A 16938-nucleotide genomic window follows, 5' to 3' on the forward strand; every position below is an offset into this window, starting at 1 on the left:
CGGGCCCGGTTCTCCTCTGACAGTGACGGAGAAGTGTTTGCTCAGGTCGTGATGAACAGCAGGAGGTCAGAGCTGCTGCTAAATAATTCAGACACGTTCTCCTCATGGCGTTCCAGCCTGGAGGTAACGTTCTGACTCACATCCCACATCCCCTCCGCTTACTGTAAACCAGCGCGCAGGTGGCTGCTCGTCACCGAAAACACAGACAGGTTCCACCAAATCACCCACGACTGCAGGCCACACACACACAGACACACACAGACACACACCAGGTGAGGAGTCCCAAACAGCCAGCCTGGCCAGAGAGCTGGAGGTTCTGTTAGAGGGGGTTTGTTTGCAGTAGCTAAAATAATAAGTGTGTGTGTGTCTGTGTGTGTCTGTGTGTGTGTGTGTCCCATCTCTCAGGAGTGATGGGAGGATCAAAGTGTGTCTGGGTGAAGAGACAACAGCCAATCACAGAGGAGAGAGAGCTGCCTGAACAGGCTTTGGAAACACACACACACCTGTGTGCGCTCGACCTCCCACACTGTGTATCGCTGACACACACAGAGCTGTCCTCGTGTGTTCATGTAGTCACCGTACTAAAGGGCCTCTGTTGTGTCGCTGTAGGCCACGCGTGGACAGCAGTGTGTGTGTGTGTGCTGCAGCACAGTGAGGCCAAGCTCTCAGGAAACACAAGCGTTTAGCATTCAGACGCCGCTCTCGCACACAGACACACACTGAGGGCAGCGGGTGTGCACAGTCAGCCTGCAGATTAGAGCTGAATGAGTTCTCTGGTTTCACTGGGGGGGGGGGGGGGGGGTCAAAGGCGGCACAAATCAAACGCTCGCTTTACTTTGTTTGAGTGTGTGTTTGTGTGTCTGTGTGTCTGTGTGTGTGGATGATGTGTTGGCGTTTAATGCTGTGATTAGAGAGGTTTCTGCAGGATTTAGTTTCTGTGTTCCTGTTTCCATGAAGATCCAAGCATGTTTCCACCTGCCTGTGTGTGTGTGTGTGTGTGTCTGTGTGTGTCTGTGTGTGTGTGTGTCTGTGTGTGTCTGTGTGTGTGTCTGTGTGTGTCTGTGTGTCTGTGTGTGTGTCTGTCTGTGTGTGTGTCTGTCTGTGTGTGTGTCTGTGTGTGTGTCTGTGTGTGTGTCTGTGTGTGTCTGTGTGTGTGTCTGTCTGTCTGTGTGTGTGTGTGTCTGTGTGTGTGTGAGAGTGTGTGTCTGTGTGTGTCTGTGTGTGTGTCTGTCTGTCTGTGTGTGTGTGTGTCTGTGTGTGTGTCTGTGTGTGTGTCTGTGTGTGTGTGAGCCTGTGTGTGTGTCTGTGTGTGTCTGTGTGTGTGTGAGAGTGTGTGTGTCTGTGTGTGTGTCTGTGTGTGTCTGTGTGTGTGTCTGTGTGTGTGTCTGTCTGTGTGTGTGTGTGTCTGTGTGTGTGTCTGTGTGTGTCTGTGTGTGTGTCTGTCTGTCTGTGTGTGTGTCTGTGTCTGTGTGTGTGTGTGTCTGTGTGTGTGTGAGCCTGTGTGTGTGTCTGTGTGTGTGTGTGAGAGCCTGTGTGTGTGTCTGTGTGTGAGAGCCTGTGTGTGTGTGTCTGTGTGTGAGAGCCTGTGTGTGTGTCTGTGTGTGTGTGTGTGTCTGTGTGTGAGAGCCTGTGTGTGTGTCTGTGTGTGTGAGAGCCTGTGTGTGTGTGTGTCTGTGTGTGTGTGTCTGTGTGTGTGTGAGCCTGTGTGTGTGTCTGTGTGTGTCTGTGTGTGTGTCTGTGTGTGAGCCTGTGTGTGTCTGTGTGTGTCTGTGTGTGTGTGTCTGTGTGAGTGTGTGTCTGTGTGTGTCTGTGTGTGTGTGAGCCTGTGTGAGCCTGTGTGTGTCTGTGTGTGTCTGTGTGTGTGTGAGTCTGTGTGTGTGTGTGTGAGTGTGTGTGTCTGTGAGAGTGTCTGTGTGAGTGTGTGAGCCTGTGTGTGTGTTTGTGTGTGTCTGTGAGAGTGTGTGTGTGTCTGTGTGTGTTTGTTGGACAGTAATGGGGCAGTGTGTCCTCTGAGCTGCTGGATCATTGGTTCTGTTTTTTCAGTTGCCAGAGGAAAAGAAATAACCCTGTGTGTGTGCGTGTGTAGCACTGATCAGGTCCTGGTTGTGTATCTGAGTGTTTGTAGGACCGGTTCTGTTGTTGTGTGAAGGTTTGTGTTGTGTGTTGTGCATCATTTAAACACACATTTACTGCTGACATGGAAACATGACACCAGTGGTGTTGGCTCAACACAGAACATTTAAGGTTGGGTCAGTGCGTGTCTGGCGCCCTCCTGTGGCCTCATATCACCTGTGGCTCCAGGCAGGGCTTGTCACCATGGAAACCAAGAATGATTCTGTTTTAACCAATCAGCAATCAAACATGTAGTTCCTGAAGTGGCCACTTGGAGGTGAATCCAAGCCTGAGTCATAACTCAGGCGTGATGAAGGGTGGGATGTTGACGAGTGCTGTCTCAGCCTCGTCTCTTCGCCCGTACTTGGATTAACCAGGAGTTTAGGCAGTCAGGTGGTGCCATGATGGCGTCGGCTGGAGCCTGTCCTCCATCATCATGGACAGAGACAGGACACCTGCAGCTTCAGGATGGGACACAGACGGGACTCAGATGATGTCATACATGCAGACTTCCTGTCCCAGTGAACCAGCAGCACCCTGGACCAGGTGTGTCATTTTTGGAGTAGAACCACCTCAAGAATCACCTCAAAGCTGCACAGACCAGAGTCCATGTCTAAAATCAGGACGAGAACGTGTTCCTGCAGCAGCTCACTGAGCCGAGGACAGCAGCTGTCTCACAGCATGTGATTGACAGTTATCAGTGTCCATGACAACCCTGCCCGGCCCTCCATCCTCCCAGACCAGCTGAAGCAGTGACGGGTCAGCAGGACAAATCCGTGCCCTGAAACCTGCACCTGTGCAGCTCGTCACAACTGATACAGCCTGTAACCTGAGAGGGGAGCTGCTCCCAGGACTTCAAGAATCCTGAGACCCTACTGTAACCCCCCCCCCCACACACACACACTCAGGCATCCCAGGACTGGCAGGCATCCTGGGCCTGCTCCCCTCCCGGCTCTGTGTGTGTGGTATTCCAGGACTGTGCGACCTCCCGTCGCTCCGGAATGGGCTGTGAGGACTGTTCACTCCTCCAGAAACTCCCGACCGGAGGAACCCTGACCCGGCTCCACAGCTGTCGGAGGGACTGACACACATCACTGAGCTCTTCTCACCTCACAGGCAGCTTTCAGGCAGCATGCTCTGAACGTCCCACTGCTCCTGAACGCATCGTCTGACCACATCTAAATCTTGAAGAGTTCACTCCAACCAGACTAAAAACATAAAGTCCCGCACTCCTCAGCACCCAGCAGGACGCCATGATGGACTGAGCAGCAGTCACATGACCCACACTCAGAGTGTGTCTGTCGGTGTGTAGATGCTGTGCCGTTAGTGTCCTGGTGGGTGTTGTGTGGAGTTTTGTGTTGTGTCTCTGTCAGTGACCTCTGTGATGTGCAGCTAACTGGCTGGAAGTAGCATGAAGGAGTCTGACAGCAGCGCCACCTGATGGTGAGCTGCAGTGATGAAGTGACCTTGAATATAAGGAGAGAGAGAGAGAGAGAGACTGATGCAACCTCAGGCAACACTGCGGCTGAATCAGCTGATCGGTTACTTCTGTCTGCTCTTTAATTCTGAGGATCCTCTTCTTCCTCTTTGTCCTCCTCTTCCTCCTCTTCCTCCTCTTCTTCTTCTTCTTTGCCCTCTTTTGTCTGACGCCTTCTTCTTCTGCTCCACTTCTCAGAAATAGCTCTGCACTCGTTAGGACAGTGATTTACTGTGTGTGGAGCAGCTCCTCTGGGGGAATGTGACCGGTTTAAATTCCACTCTTGGATTTCAGGTCACCCACTGTCAGCGCAACACGCCACGCTGACCCATCACCCTGAGCAGCGGCGACTCTGCCGCGCGGTGGTGAGGGTCGACGGCTCGCAAAGTTCAGCAGCCATGTTTGAAATTAAGGTTACGTCTCCTCTCTGGGGACTCCACAGGACACACACACACACCGTGGCTCACACACACACACACAAACACACTAATTTAATCTTTTGTAGTGAATAGAAATGTTGCGGATGTTTAGGGACTGAACTCATTTCCTGCGCGCTGACCCAGGACTTCCTGTGCCGGTCTGAGCCTCAGGCTGGTCTGCAGCTCAGACACTGCTCTGTCACACTGAAGTGGGTCACACACACACACACACACACACACACACACTGGCCCAGCGTGAGAAGCCCACAGTCGGGTCAGTCGATGAGATTGATCAGGAACTGATCGACCCTGCAGGAACAGAAGCAGGACGGAGGTTCACAAACATGAACCTGTTGGAGGCGGCGGGGCGAGCCGTCATCCTGGTGGCTGATGGGAAATCTGACAGCTCCTCCCTCAGAGGAGGAGGTGACACCTCGTCTGGAAGTGAGAGGAAACGAAGGACATCGGCAGCTCCTGTAGGGGGCGCTCTGACTGAGCAGCAGTGATCAGTGATGTCATCAGAGGTCAGTCGGGTCCAGTATTGATCCTGTATCAGAGCTGAATGTAGACAGACTGATGTCCTCTGGTCTGTCTGCGAACCTTTGGCTCCTTTGGTCGTGTAGTGTCTGCAGAGCGCCCCCTAGGGGACAGCAGGGTGTGCATGTTTTCCTGAGTTTGGGCTCTGTGGGAGCTCAGACCAGCTCAGAGAGGCTGCTCTTTTAGAAAAACTCCAGTTATTCTGAAGGAGGCAGAAAAGCTGAGAGGGAGGAAGAGGAGTCAGTGCTGCAATGCAGTGTTCACCACCCCACCCTGACCCACACACACACACACACACACACACCCCTGCTCTGTGCGGGCCTCGGCTGATGGACTGCCCTCCCTGTCCACAGTGGGGACACACTGATCAATACCAAAGGAAGCAGGGTTCAGGTTAAGGTCTGGGTCCTCACACACGGAGCGGCAGCATGTTTGCACGTGTTGGAGGAGTTTGTGGATCTCCAGGCTGAGATCTGCTGAACCTTTCCCCAGGAGGGAGAGCTCTGTCTGAGGGAGACGGAGGACGACCATCTGGCTCCTGTGGAAGCCTGTGGAGCTTCTGCTGCTCTGATGATCGGCTCTGCAGTCAGAGTGTGTGTGTGTGTGCAGAATCACTCAGGTCAGACAGAGACTCTCTGAGTGTTGGTCATGTGACTCCATCATGGCGTCCTGCTGGGTGGAGACAGGTCTTCCAGTTTTTACTGAGTGTTGTTGGAGCGCCCTCTTCGTGTTTGGAGGATTTGTGACACGTGTAATCATTAAGTGTAGGTTTGTGTAACCGTACGTCACGCGGTGCATTGAAGGCCCGTCGGGACAGGTGCAGGTCTGTCTGCTGTGCTGAGAGTCCACTGACAGACTGTGTCCCTTTCTGTGTCAGGAGGTACCAGGGACATCGGCTCAGCCCTCACCAGGATGTGCATGAGGCATCGCAGCATCGAGGCCAAGCTCCGCCAGTTCTCCATGTGAGTGTGTGTGAGAGAGATGAACAGGTGTAGCATCTCCTCCCTGCTCACCATGGCAACCAGCTCTTCCTCCGGCTTTAAAATCCTGCTGTCCTTGAGTCCCTGTAATGATGTTCACCTCCTCCCCTCCTCCTCCTCCTCTTCCTCCTCTTTCTCCTCCTCCTCTTTCTCCTCCTCCTCTTCTTCCTCCTCCTCCTCCTTTTCTTCTTCCTCCTCCTCCTCCTCCTCCTCCTCCTCCTCCTTTTCTTCTTCTTCTTCTTCCTCCTCCTCTTCTTCCTCCTCCTCCTCCTCCTCCTCCTCCTCCTCTTCCTGTTATTTTCTTTGCACATGTTCATTAACTCCCCGTCACTCAGGTTTGAACAGGAAAACAAGGCTGCTGCTGCACCTTTAAAATCACCTGAGTGATGCCGTGTGTGTGTGTGTGTGTCTGTGTGTGTGTGTGTGTGTGTGTGTGTGTGTGTGGTTCCAGGGTGTTCTTGGACTGTCTGATCAACCCTCTACAGGAGCAGATGGAGGAGTGGAAGAGAGTCGCCAACACTCTGGACAAAGACCACGCCAAAGGTTACACACACACCCACTTTTTGTGTGTGTGTGTGTGTGTGTGTGTGTGTGTGTGTGTGTGTGTGTGTGTGTGTGTGTGTGTGTGTGTGTGTGTGTGTGTGTGTAACCTTGTTTGTGATTCTGCAGAGTATAAGAAAGCCCGTCAGGACATCAAGAAACGATCCTCAGACACTCTGAAGCTGCAGAAAAAAGCCAAGAAAGGTTTGTTCCTGCTCAACACGCTGAAGTGTTCACAACGTTAACACACACACACACACACACACACACACACACACACACACACACACAGAGGACAGTCTGTGTGTGGTTCACTGGTTCAGACGGCTGCTTACTGATGTAAACAGTTATTTACATCATAAAGAAAAAACCTTCTGTGCAAACATGTGACCTGAGGTTTGTCTTTCTCTTGTCCAACCTGCCTTCGTCCTGCTGCTGGCATCCAGCTGATGTTTTTGGTAAGTAGCTCCACACACACACACACACACACACACTCAGCCATAAACACTGGGCTGTGACGCCTCTCATACAAAGCACAGAGCTGATGTGGTGGAACATGGAGTCCACAGAGGAGGTGCCTGAGCTGCAGCTCAGCCTGCTGACGGGACCACTCTGACTGACTTAACCAGGATGTGAGTAAACACGCTGAGGAGGACGCGTGGCGGCGGCCCTCCTCATGAGTCTGTGGGACGGCAGGAATCCTGCTGCGGCTGCTCTGAAGCGGCTTTAATGACATGTTTACGTCCTCAGAGGATGATGGGATCACCAAACAGAGAGGAGCAGAAAACACTCGGCTGATTGGTGCGATGTGGTCACATGACGCTGATCTATGACACTCTGGTCTGTGATGACCAAACCGGCGAAGGAGGAATGCATCAGTGAGGGACTACTTTGTGTGGCGGATTGCTCCGGCCTGACAACCTCCATAAATCTGACGCCATCTTGAACACTGTTGGTGTTTATTTAGGACTTATATACTATTTAGGAATATGGGCAAAGGGTGGAGCCTGTAGTGGACAGGTGATGTCCAGTCCTGTCCTCAAGCTGAATTTAAAGGAGCTCTTTGGGGACTCACTTTGGAGCCTCTAGTGGACACTGGAGGAACTGCAGTCATGTCACTGTCTGATGCTCTTATCGAGCAGTTATTGAATCGTTGTGTGATTAAATGTGTGTGCTTGTGTGTGTGTCTGTAGGCCGTGGAGACCTGCAGCCTCAGCTGGACAGCGCCATGCAGGACGTCAGTGACAAGTATCTGCTGCTGGAGGAGACGGAGAAGCAGGCGGTGAGGAAGGCGCTGGTGGAGGAGCGGAGCCGCTTCTGCTGCTTCGTGTCCATGCTGCGGCCCGTCGTGGTCAGTGAGGCGCCCGGACCACGCCGCCAGGAAGAAAAACCCATCAGAGTCTGAATGCCTCTGTGTGTGTCTGTGTGTGTGTCAGGAGGAGGAGATGTCCATGCTCGGGGAGATCACCCACCTGCAGACTCTGACTGACGACCTGAAGCTGCTGACCATGGACCCACACAAGCTGCCGGCCTCCAGCGAGCAGGTATCAGAACCGAAGCTCAAAGACCTGTCTGAACGTCCTGATGGTCCTCGAATGCATCGTGGTGAAATCAGATCTGGACTCAACATGTTCACGCCAACATCTCAACCAGGAAGCTGTGACAGGTCACGTGACCTCCGGTCTGATCTGCAGCTCTTACAGACTTCCTGTGTTTCTGTCTGCAGGTCATCGTGGACCTGAAGAGCTCAGACTGCACCTGGTCCTATCAAACTCCGCCCTCGTCCCCGAGCACCACCGTATCCAGGAAGTCCAGCATGTGCAGGTGAGTGACCCTGTGCTCTTCTGCCCTCTGGTGGTTGACAAGCAGAACTACAGCTGTGGATTTACATCTACCCTGTTTCCTCCTCCTCCTCCTCCTCCTCTTCGTCTCACAGCAGCCTGAACAGCGTGAACAGCAGCGACTCTCGCTCCAGCGGCTCACACTGCCACTCCCCCACCGCACACTTCCGTTACCGTGCCTCCTCCTCGTCCTCCTCCTCCGTGCTGCCTCAGCAGACGCCCGCCCGCCTGTCCTCGGTCTCCTCCCACGACTCGGGCTTCATCTCTCAGGATGCGTTCCAATCCAAGTCGCCCTCGCCGATGCCGCCAGAGTCTCTGCAGGTAGCGTCGCTGAAATGTCACATCGACATATGAGGTCTGCTGATGCCCGCTGGTTGCTAGGATACTGTGTTCATTAACCCCTGTCTGTGTGTGTGCGTGTGCTGAGTCACCTCAGGAACATAAGGTCACAGTTACAGCTCCATCATACAACCCAGCCAGCAAGCTGACCCACAATCCTTTGAGGAGGACATGTCACATGACCGAGCTGCTGAGGGACCGCAGATGAGGCCAGCTTAGCCAGCATCATTTTGTTGTATGCTAAATGAAAGAAATAAGACATGTAGCACACTGTAAAGCTACAGAGCTAACGTGTGGTGTGTTTCTTACTGGCCAATAGGCAGGAGGGTTAGCCAGCTAGCTGTAAGTTAGCATTGATCTGGCTTTGGATTCACTTGTTTGTGTACCAGGAAGTTAGCATCACATTCCCCACTGATGGACAACAGCACGGTCACATGACTGCAGTGTCACCGCAGCTAAGCATAGCATGCCTGGTTAGCAGTTCACTTACTGACCACAGGTGTCGCTCTTAACAAACGTTTCATTCTTCCTGCTTCTTCTTTGCTCATTCTAACTCTTTTAGCACTAACCCATGCCGTGCTGTGTGTGTCTGAGTGTCTGTCTGTGTGTCTGTGTGTGTCTGAGTGTGTCTGAGTGTGTCTGTGTCTGTGTGTGTCTGAGTGTGTGCGCTCTGTGTGTGTGTGTCTGAGTGTGCGCTCTGTGTGTGTGTGTCTCTGTGTGTGCGCTCTGTATGGCTCTGCTGCAGTCTTGTGTCTCTGTTTTATCCTCTGAGTCTGTCACTGAGGAGCCTTCCTCCTCCTCCTCCTCCTCCTCCTCCTCCTCCTCCTCCTCCTCCTCCTCCTCTTCCTCCTCCTCTTCCTCCTCTTCCTCCTCCTCCTCCTCCTCCTCCTCCTCCTCTTCCTCCTCCTCCTCCTCCTCCTCCTCCTCACCCTCTCACCCTGAGCCCCAGGTGAACATGTGAACACACACACACACAGTTTGACAGCTGCTTTTGTCGTGCTCTTCATCACGTGGATGTTTTTATGTGTCTCATGTTGTAGCCGCCATCTTTTAATTTTTGTCTCTCCTCCATCCGCTCACTGTCAGTTGTCAAACGGCTTTGACCATCACGCTGCCCTCTGCCTGCCTGGAGCGGTACTGCAGGCCCAGGACACCCACCTGCACCCCCCATCATACCTCACCTCCACCTCCCCCCTGTCCTCGCCCTCCTGTCCGTCTCTGTCTCATGTGTGGCCGTGGTCTCGCTCAGGTCCATCCGCAGACACCCCGCCCCTCAGCCCAGAGGGGCTCGGCACCGTCCCATCATCCAGAATCCCCACCTGGAAGGTTTGACCTGCACGCTCGCCGCTGCCCCGCCCCCAGCCCTCCTCCATCTTCTGATTGTTTTTATGATCATCATCTCTTTGAAGGAGGCTCCGCCTCTCTAACCTCTCCTTTCCTTCCTCCAGCTGTCAGAGTCTCTCTTTAACCCTGTGTGTGTTTTAATGGACCTCATAGTGAGTCCTGACCCTTCTGTCCTGCTGTCTGTAGGACTGGGCCAAACCGGGCCCGTACGACCAGCCCATGGTCAACACCCTGAAGAGGAGCAAGGACAAGAGGGGAGAGACCACAGATCCCAGCAACCACCGGGGCACTGAAGCCACCACGCCGGGGGAGGAGCCACGGGGGGTTAAAGGAAGCCCCTCTGTGATGTCACCCAAGGTCACTGACGCCATTCCTTCCATCACAGCAGCTGTAGAAGGTTTCGCCGCGTCACATTCAAGGACCATCAGAAATGTTAAAGTCCCTTTCTGTGTGTGTGTGTGTGTGTGTGCGTGCGTGTGCAGGCTGACAGGGAGGTCCATGAGGAACTGGCCAAAGCTCTGGCCCGAGGCCTCCAGCTGGACATCCATGGCTCCTGCAGGGACTCTCTGCAGGGCTCCAGCGGTTACAGCAGCCAGACCAACACTCCCTGCTGCTCAGAGGACACCATCCCATCACAGGGTACACACACACAGACACACACACAGACAGACACACACACAGACACACACAGAGACACACACAGACACACACACACAGACAGAGACACACACACAGACAGAGACACACACACAGACAGAGACACACACACAGACAGACACACACACACAGACACACACAGAGACACACACAGACACACACACAGAGACACACAGACACACAGACACACACAGAGACACACAGAGACACACACACACAGACACACACAGACACACACAGACACACACAGAGACAGACACACACACACACAGACACAGAGACAGACGCAGACACAGAGACAGACACACACACACAGACACACACAGAGACACACAGACACACACACACAGAGACAGAGACACACACACACAGACACACACAGAGACACACAGACACACACACACACACACAGACACACACACAGAGACAGACACAGAGACAGACACACACACACGGAGACACACACACAGACACACACACAGAGACAGACACAGAGACACACACAGACACACACACACACAGACACACACAGAGACAGACACACACACACGGAGACACACACACAGACAGAGACACACACAGACACACACACACAGAGACACACACAGAGACAGACACACACACAGACACACTCAGAGACAGAGACACACACAGACACACACACACACACACACAGAGACACACACAGACAGAGACAGACACAGAGACAGACACACACACACGGAGACACACACAGACAGAGACACAGAGACACACACAGAGACAGAGACACACACAAAGACAGAGACAGACACACACAGAGACAGACACAGAGACAGACACACACACAGACACACTCAGAGACAGAGACACACACAGACACACACACACACACACACACAGAGACACACACAGACAGAGACAGACACAGAGACAGACACACACACACGGAGACACACACACAGACAGAGACACAGAGACACACACAGAGACAGAGACACACACAAAGACAGAGACAGACACACACACAGACAGACACACACACAGAGACAGACACAGAGACAGACACACACACACGGAGACACACACACAGACAGACACACACACAGAGACAGACACACACACACGGAGACACACACACAGACAGAGACACAGAGACACACACAGAGACAGAGACACACACAAAGACAGAGACACACACACACACAGAGACACACAGACAGAGACACACACACACAGACAGAGACAGACACACACACAGAGACCGACACAGAGACAGACACACACACACAGAGACACACACACAGACACGGAGACACATAGAGACACACAGAGACAGACACACACAGACACACACACACTCTTGGTTCCTGTCTCAGCCTCTGCCTCTGTCTTGTCCCTCCTCAGTGTCTGACTGTGATTATTACACCGTGGGAGCCGATCAGGACGCCGAGCAGCAGCAGCTGAAGTCAGACTTTGATAAATCCTCCACCATACCGAGGAACAGTGACATCACTCAGTCCTACCGCCGCATGTTCCAGTCCAAGCGCCCGGCCTCCACGGCCAGCCTGCCCTCTAACCCCTCTGCCGTCATCACCCCGGGTGTCGCCACCATCCGGCGGACGCCGTCCTCCAAACCCAACTTGCGACGGCCCTCTGGAGGCCTCAGTTTGGGCCCCATCCCCATCAAGCCTCCCATGATCCCGGTGAAGACTCCCACCGTGCCTGAACATCCTGGATTCCCCAGCAGAACGGCATCAGAGGACGCCGGCACGCCGCGGACGCCGCTGAGCCCTCAGACCGCCCCTTTGTCACCTGGCAGCGGTGTCCCCTGGGAGACCCAGGGATCAGATCCCCCCACCCCGCCGCCTCAGCCGGGCGGCCGGCTGTCAGACTGGGAGCGCCGCCCTCTGCCCGAGCTGCTAGAGGAGATGGAGTACAGCGAGGTGGAGGACTATTTGGTGGCGATCCGGCGCGGCGTCAAGCTGAAGAAGACGGTGTCCAACGACAGGTCTGCACCCAGCATTCACTGAGAGCGCGGGGGGGGGCGAGCCGCTCTGTGGCCCCGACCGAGAGCGCTGCTGAGGGGACGCAAACAACAACAGGAAGTCAACCAGAAACTCTGGAGGATCCATTTTAACCCTCAGAACGCTGGCTACACACACACACAAAGAGCAGCTCCACGTGTCCGTAGATCCTGACTGCTCTGCTCGGCAGCTGCAGGGTTAACTCTTTATTTCTGGAGGGTTTTTAACACCAAGACTTTCACGCCTGATGCATTCAAGGACCACGAGGAAGTTCAGAGTCCGAGCATTGTGTGTGTGTGTTGCATGTCAGGCCTGCTGGTGTGTTCTGAGGGTTAAGGTGAGTTCAGGACTTGGTGTGATTACACAGTAAAATCATCCAGAGGTGCAGGTCTGAAAGGGTTAAAGGATCTGCAGGTAAAGTCTGTCAGTCACAAAGGGTGTGTCCCTTTAAGAAGAACCTTTCTGTGGGGTAGCTTCAGGTGTAAGTGTTGGTAACATGTCTCCTGGTAGCAGATAGATGTTGTCATGACGACAGATGAAGAATGACGGAGGTCTGTTTGTACATAAACCTGATGTTTGTGCTTCAGTTTCCACTGAAGGTGCCAAAAGTGTGTGTCTGTGTGTGTGTGTGTGATCAGACCCTCAGAGCTGTGGACTTCCTGAAGGTGGAGGTAACATCTGTAACTTTTCCTCTGCTGCTGCTTCATGCAGCCGTCAGCATCATCAGCCACTCCTCCTCCTCTTCCTCTCTCCTTTTCTTCCTCCTAGTCCTCATCATCGCCTCTTCTGTCTCCTGATACTCTCCTCCCCCTCCTCCTCCCTCCTCCCTCCTCCTCCTGGTCTCTCCCTCAGTCCTCCTCCCTCCTCCCTCCTCCTCCCTCCTCCCTCAGGCCTCCCTCCTCCTCCCGGTCTCTCCCCCAGGCCTCCCTCCTCCTCCCGGTCTCTCCCCTCCCTCCTCCTCCCGGTCTCTCCCCCAGGCCTCCCTCCTCCTCCCGGTCTCTCCCCCAGGCCTCCCTCCTCCTCCCGGTCTCTCCCCCAGGCCTCCCTCCTCCTCCCCCAGGCCTCCCTCCTCCCGGCCTCCCTCCTCCTCCTGGTCTCTCCCTCAGACCTCCTCCTGGTCTCTCCCTCCTCCTGGTCTCTCCCTCAGTCCTCCTCCTGGTCTCTCCCTCAGTCCTCCTCCCTCCTCCCCCCAGTCTCTCCCTCCTCCCCCAGGCCTCCCTCCTCCTCCTCCTGGTCTCTCCCTCAGTCCTCCTCCTGGTCTCTCCCTCAGTCCTCCTCCTGGTCTCTCCCTCCTCCTGGTCTCTCCCTCAGTCCTCCTCCTGGTCTCTCCCTCCCTCCTCCTCCTGGTCTCTCCCTCAGTCCTCCTCCCTCCTCCCCCCAGTCTCTCCCTCCTCCCCCAGGCCTCCCTCCTCCTCCTGGTCTCTCCCTCAGTCCTCCTCCTGGTCTCTCCCTCCCTCCTCCTCCTGGTCTCTCCCTCAGTCCTCCTCCCTCCTCCTCCTCCCTGTTTGTCTCTGTGATCCACTCTAAAGTCTGTGAAGCACTCTGACATGAAGGTCGTGGTAATAATGATTATAAATGATTAGTCCCTGTTACAGGCAGCTCAGACTGGCTGCAGTGTGTTAGCAGTGTGTTAGCAGTGTGTTAGCAGTGTGTTAGCAGTGTGTTAGCAGTGTGTTAGCACACCACTGACAGTGTGTGTGGTGATGACAGTGGGTTGTGTGACGTGTATCTGCTGTAGTCCTGGCCACTGTGTGCCTACTGTCGGTCTGAAGAGGACAGCTGTGGCAGCCATGTGGGAGGAGCCGGTCCTCACAGACCTCCATCATGGCTGCCCGGGCGTCCTGCAGGAGCAGATCCTGATGCTCCTCCACCTGCAGCACGTGCACAGCTGTGACGCGCTGCCCCCACGTGTTCAGCAGCGTGTTCCCGCTGCGGCCCAACAGGACTGTTCATGTGATGTCATCAGACTTCCTGTTACACACATATATTAATATGCATGTTGACTTTTTGTGTTGCCGTTTTAATGGCCTGCTCTTTCTCCAGTCGTTTCTTGGTCCGACTGCTTCACATCTACAGCCTGTTTATATCCGTGTTCCGTCCTGAGCAGGTTCATGAACATGAAGGTGGAGCTGAAGCCAGAACAGGCATATGAAGCTGGATGTTGGAGCCTGGGACCTGTGTGTGTGTGTGTGAGGGTCAGAGCCGTGTGTGTTGCTGTCAGTGTGTGTCCTTCCCCTTTAGCCTTTAGTGTGAGACGAGCTGCCATGTTTCTCACAGAGCTCTGGGTCTGGGTTTGAGGAATCCAGGAAGTGACGTCTGCGCTCCATCGGAACACCACCTGAGCCACACCTTACTGTTAGCGCGCTACCTGCTAGCTTAGCTAGCTCACTGTTTGCTGTATTAGCTAACATTACAACGTGGTGCATCTATGTGTGATATATTACCTTCAGTGTGGATCGTAGCCAGCTAATGCTACACAGCTAACGTGGATAACTACATACTACATGTGGATAGCCTTGATCGGGTGTTACTGTTCCACTTTGGTTAAATGTTAACAAACTTAGCAGCTAGATCAGCTCCAGGAGCTTGGGTTAACTGCATGTATCCAGTGTGTGTTGGTAGTGATGATGTTAGCACACAAGCTAAGCTAAGCTAAAGCTAAAGCTAAACCACTGGACACACCAACAACAGAGGAGTTCTGAATCTCTAAATTTAAAGTATGTTGTACTCAGATCATCAGATTTCTCAGGAGCCTTGAACACAGCACGGCTGAAGAGGAGAGCACATCCATCAGACAGGACGACGCTTCGTTAGCGGGCCTGTGTTTTTTTTTTTTACATTATGACTGAATTCTTCTGTTTTGTATGTGAGCGGCTGTAAAATATAAACTGTAGCATACGTCTGATCTTATGGTTTTGTATTTTGTTTATTGAAGTAGGAAGTCTTCACTTTGACCCGAGATAAGTGACTATTATTTCTAATCCCTTTTCAATGCAAGACATTTTGATTGTCCCTCCAATAAATAAACTTAAACACTGATGACATGTTCCACTGCACGTGTGTTATTTAAAGGTCTGTCAGTGCGGCGCGACCTCCAGCGGTTGAAGACTGAGTCTTCTTCACACACACACAGGCAGCATTGATCACGTGGTATTTATTTCACTCTACAGACATGGAGCGGTACATGTACAGGTCTCCTCTCAGGCGGATGGTCCTGCTCCTTCAGCCAGTCTTTGTTCTCAGGGCTCACAGCAGGTTTACGGGCACTCCTTGGGGCGGGTGACCGTCTGCCACCACAGAGGGGGCAGCTCGCCCTCCTTGCGGGCAGGAGGGAGGGCTTCGGTCCTGGGGCCTCCAGCCGGAGTCTCGGCCTCCAGCTGGGCGACCTGGATGCAAACGGAGAGGAAGATGGAGACTGTGCTGAAGTGTGTGTGGGGGGTGCAGAGGTGGAGCTACAGATCACTGAACTCATGCCAATGTCACTCACCTCTTTGTCCCAGCTCTGCATCCTCAGCTTCTTCCACTGCTCCCTCTTGGAGAAGTAATCAGGATACATGGCCTTCTCTGAGGGATGCCAGTGATCCAGCACCCACTCCGGGACCTTACAGGGACAAACAGCAGATTCAGACCATCAGCGCCATCTCTGGTCAGACCTACGAAATCTAATGGCTTCTGAAAACGACTTCTGTTCAATCATCTGAAACCAACAGCTGCTAAGAACCTGCTGTGATGAACAGCTCACCTTGTAGCACTCGTATCGCTCGTAGGAGGTCCCACCAGGAGAGTCGGGGAAGATGTAGGGCTGAGGGTGCTGGTTGGCCCAGAACTCCTCCTCTCCTGCCTTCAGCAGCTTGGTGGCCTTCACCATGTCCTTCTCATCCCGGCTATCATCAAAGCGGGCGCGCAGCAGGCAGGCGTAGAACCGGTACTTATCCCTGTCACAAGCACAAACCAGCAGCGTCACATGCAGCTTTATCTGCAGAACCAGGATCATCTCCAGGTGCTGCACAGACCCGGAGCCTGCTGTGGAAGTAAGTGAGGAAGTTCTAATATTTACATTTTTTTTAAAGCTAATGACCTGCAGGATCTGGGACTACTGCTCGACTTCTCTCAGAAATGTGGCGCCTGCTCACACCGAGCAGTGAGACAGCTGATGTGAGTGGAGCTACATCCTGGTTCTAACGCTAGCTGGCGCTGCCGCCATGTAAATACCGCAGTCTTAGCTCGTTTCTGGCCCAAATAAGACTCCGTCATGGATCATATCTGAATGATACGAATGTCGCTGCTGAGTCCTTGTGTTACTGAGAGACGTATAAACCGAGCAAACAGTTTAAATGCGCACTGACGGATGGGTGACCTGCCGGGCAGGTAGCTTAGCAGTTAGCATACAAGCAGCCCGCAGACTGCAGAGACGCCCGGTCCGTCCACTCTGTCCCTGACTAAGGTCGCCTCACCTGAAAATGCACCAGGACTCCAGGTGTCTCAGAGACTTCTTATACAGCCGCAGCACTTTCTGCTGGTGGGTGAGATACGCAGCGGCCATCTTCGCCGTCCGCTGTCACCTTCTGGCCAACCAGCGCGGAGGATTCTGGGATTTGTTGCACCGGGACGTCAGGGCCGTAAAGTCCCTGCAAGAAGCGCAGACATATTTCTGTTCTCCTAACACGGGGGGGGGGGGGGCGGGCT

The 16938-nt window shown here is 53.7% G+C and overlaps 2 protein-coding genes across 4 annotated transcripts in view; one reads left to right on the forward strand and one right to left on the reverse strand.

Moving 5' to 3' along the window:
- Positions 1-13046, forward strand: part of LOC114452938 (metastasis suppressor protein 1-like) — a 20663-nt gene extending 7617 nt beyond the window's left edge. For 2 of the 3 annotated variants that reach the window (XM_028432481.1, XM_028432495.1), the window contains exons 4-15: positions 5423-5507; positions 5977-6068; positions 6195-6269; positions 6512-6523; positions 7259-7416; positions 7502-7609; positions 7792-7889; positions 8002-8227; positions 9332-9571; positions 9776-9946; positions 10072-10228; positions 11633-13046. In XM_028432481.1, coding sequence (XP_028288282.1) covers positions 5423-5507; positions 5977-6068; positions 6195-6269; positions 6512-6523; positions 7259-7416; positions 7502-7609; positions 7792-7889; positions 8002-8227; positions 9332-9571; positions 9776-9946; positions 10072-10228; positions 11633-12258 — 2048 coding nt within the window. In that variant the 3' untranslated portion in view covers positions 12259-13046. The remainder of the gene's footprint in view (positions 1-5422; positions 5508-5976; positions 6069-6194; positions 6270-6511; positions 6524-7258; positions 7417-7501; positions 7610-7791; positions 7890-8001; positions 8228-9331; positions 9572-9775; positions 9947-10071; positions 10229-11632) is intronic. The other variant, XM_028432486.1, reaches the window with a different exon arrangement.
- Positions 13047-15386: 2340 nt separating this feature from the next.
- Positions 15387-16863, reverse strand: LOC114453337 (NADH dehydrogenase [ubiquinone] 1 beta subcomplex subunit 9-like). The gene is made up of 4 exons (XM_028433200.1): positions 16707-16863; positions 15995-16187; positions 15740-15853; positions 15387-15638 (listed from the first exon to the last, which is right to left on the reverse strand). Exons 1-4 carry the CDS (start codon positions 16793-16795, stop codon positions 15510-15512), a joined length of 525 nt encoding a protein of 174 aa, XP_028289001.1. The 5' UTR covers positions 16796-16863; the 3' UTR covers positions 15387-15509.
- Between the last annotated feature and the right edge of the window lie 75 nt (positions 16864-16938).

The sequence above is a fragment of the Parambassis ranga genome, chromosome 2 (genome assembly GCF_900634625.1).
Source record: "Parambassis ranga chromosome 2, fParRan2.1, whole genome shotgun sequence".
NCBI classification, from domain to species: Eukaryota; Metazoa; Chordata; class Actinopteri; family Ambassidae; genus Parambassis; species Parambassis ranga.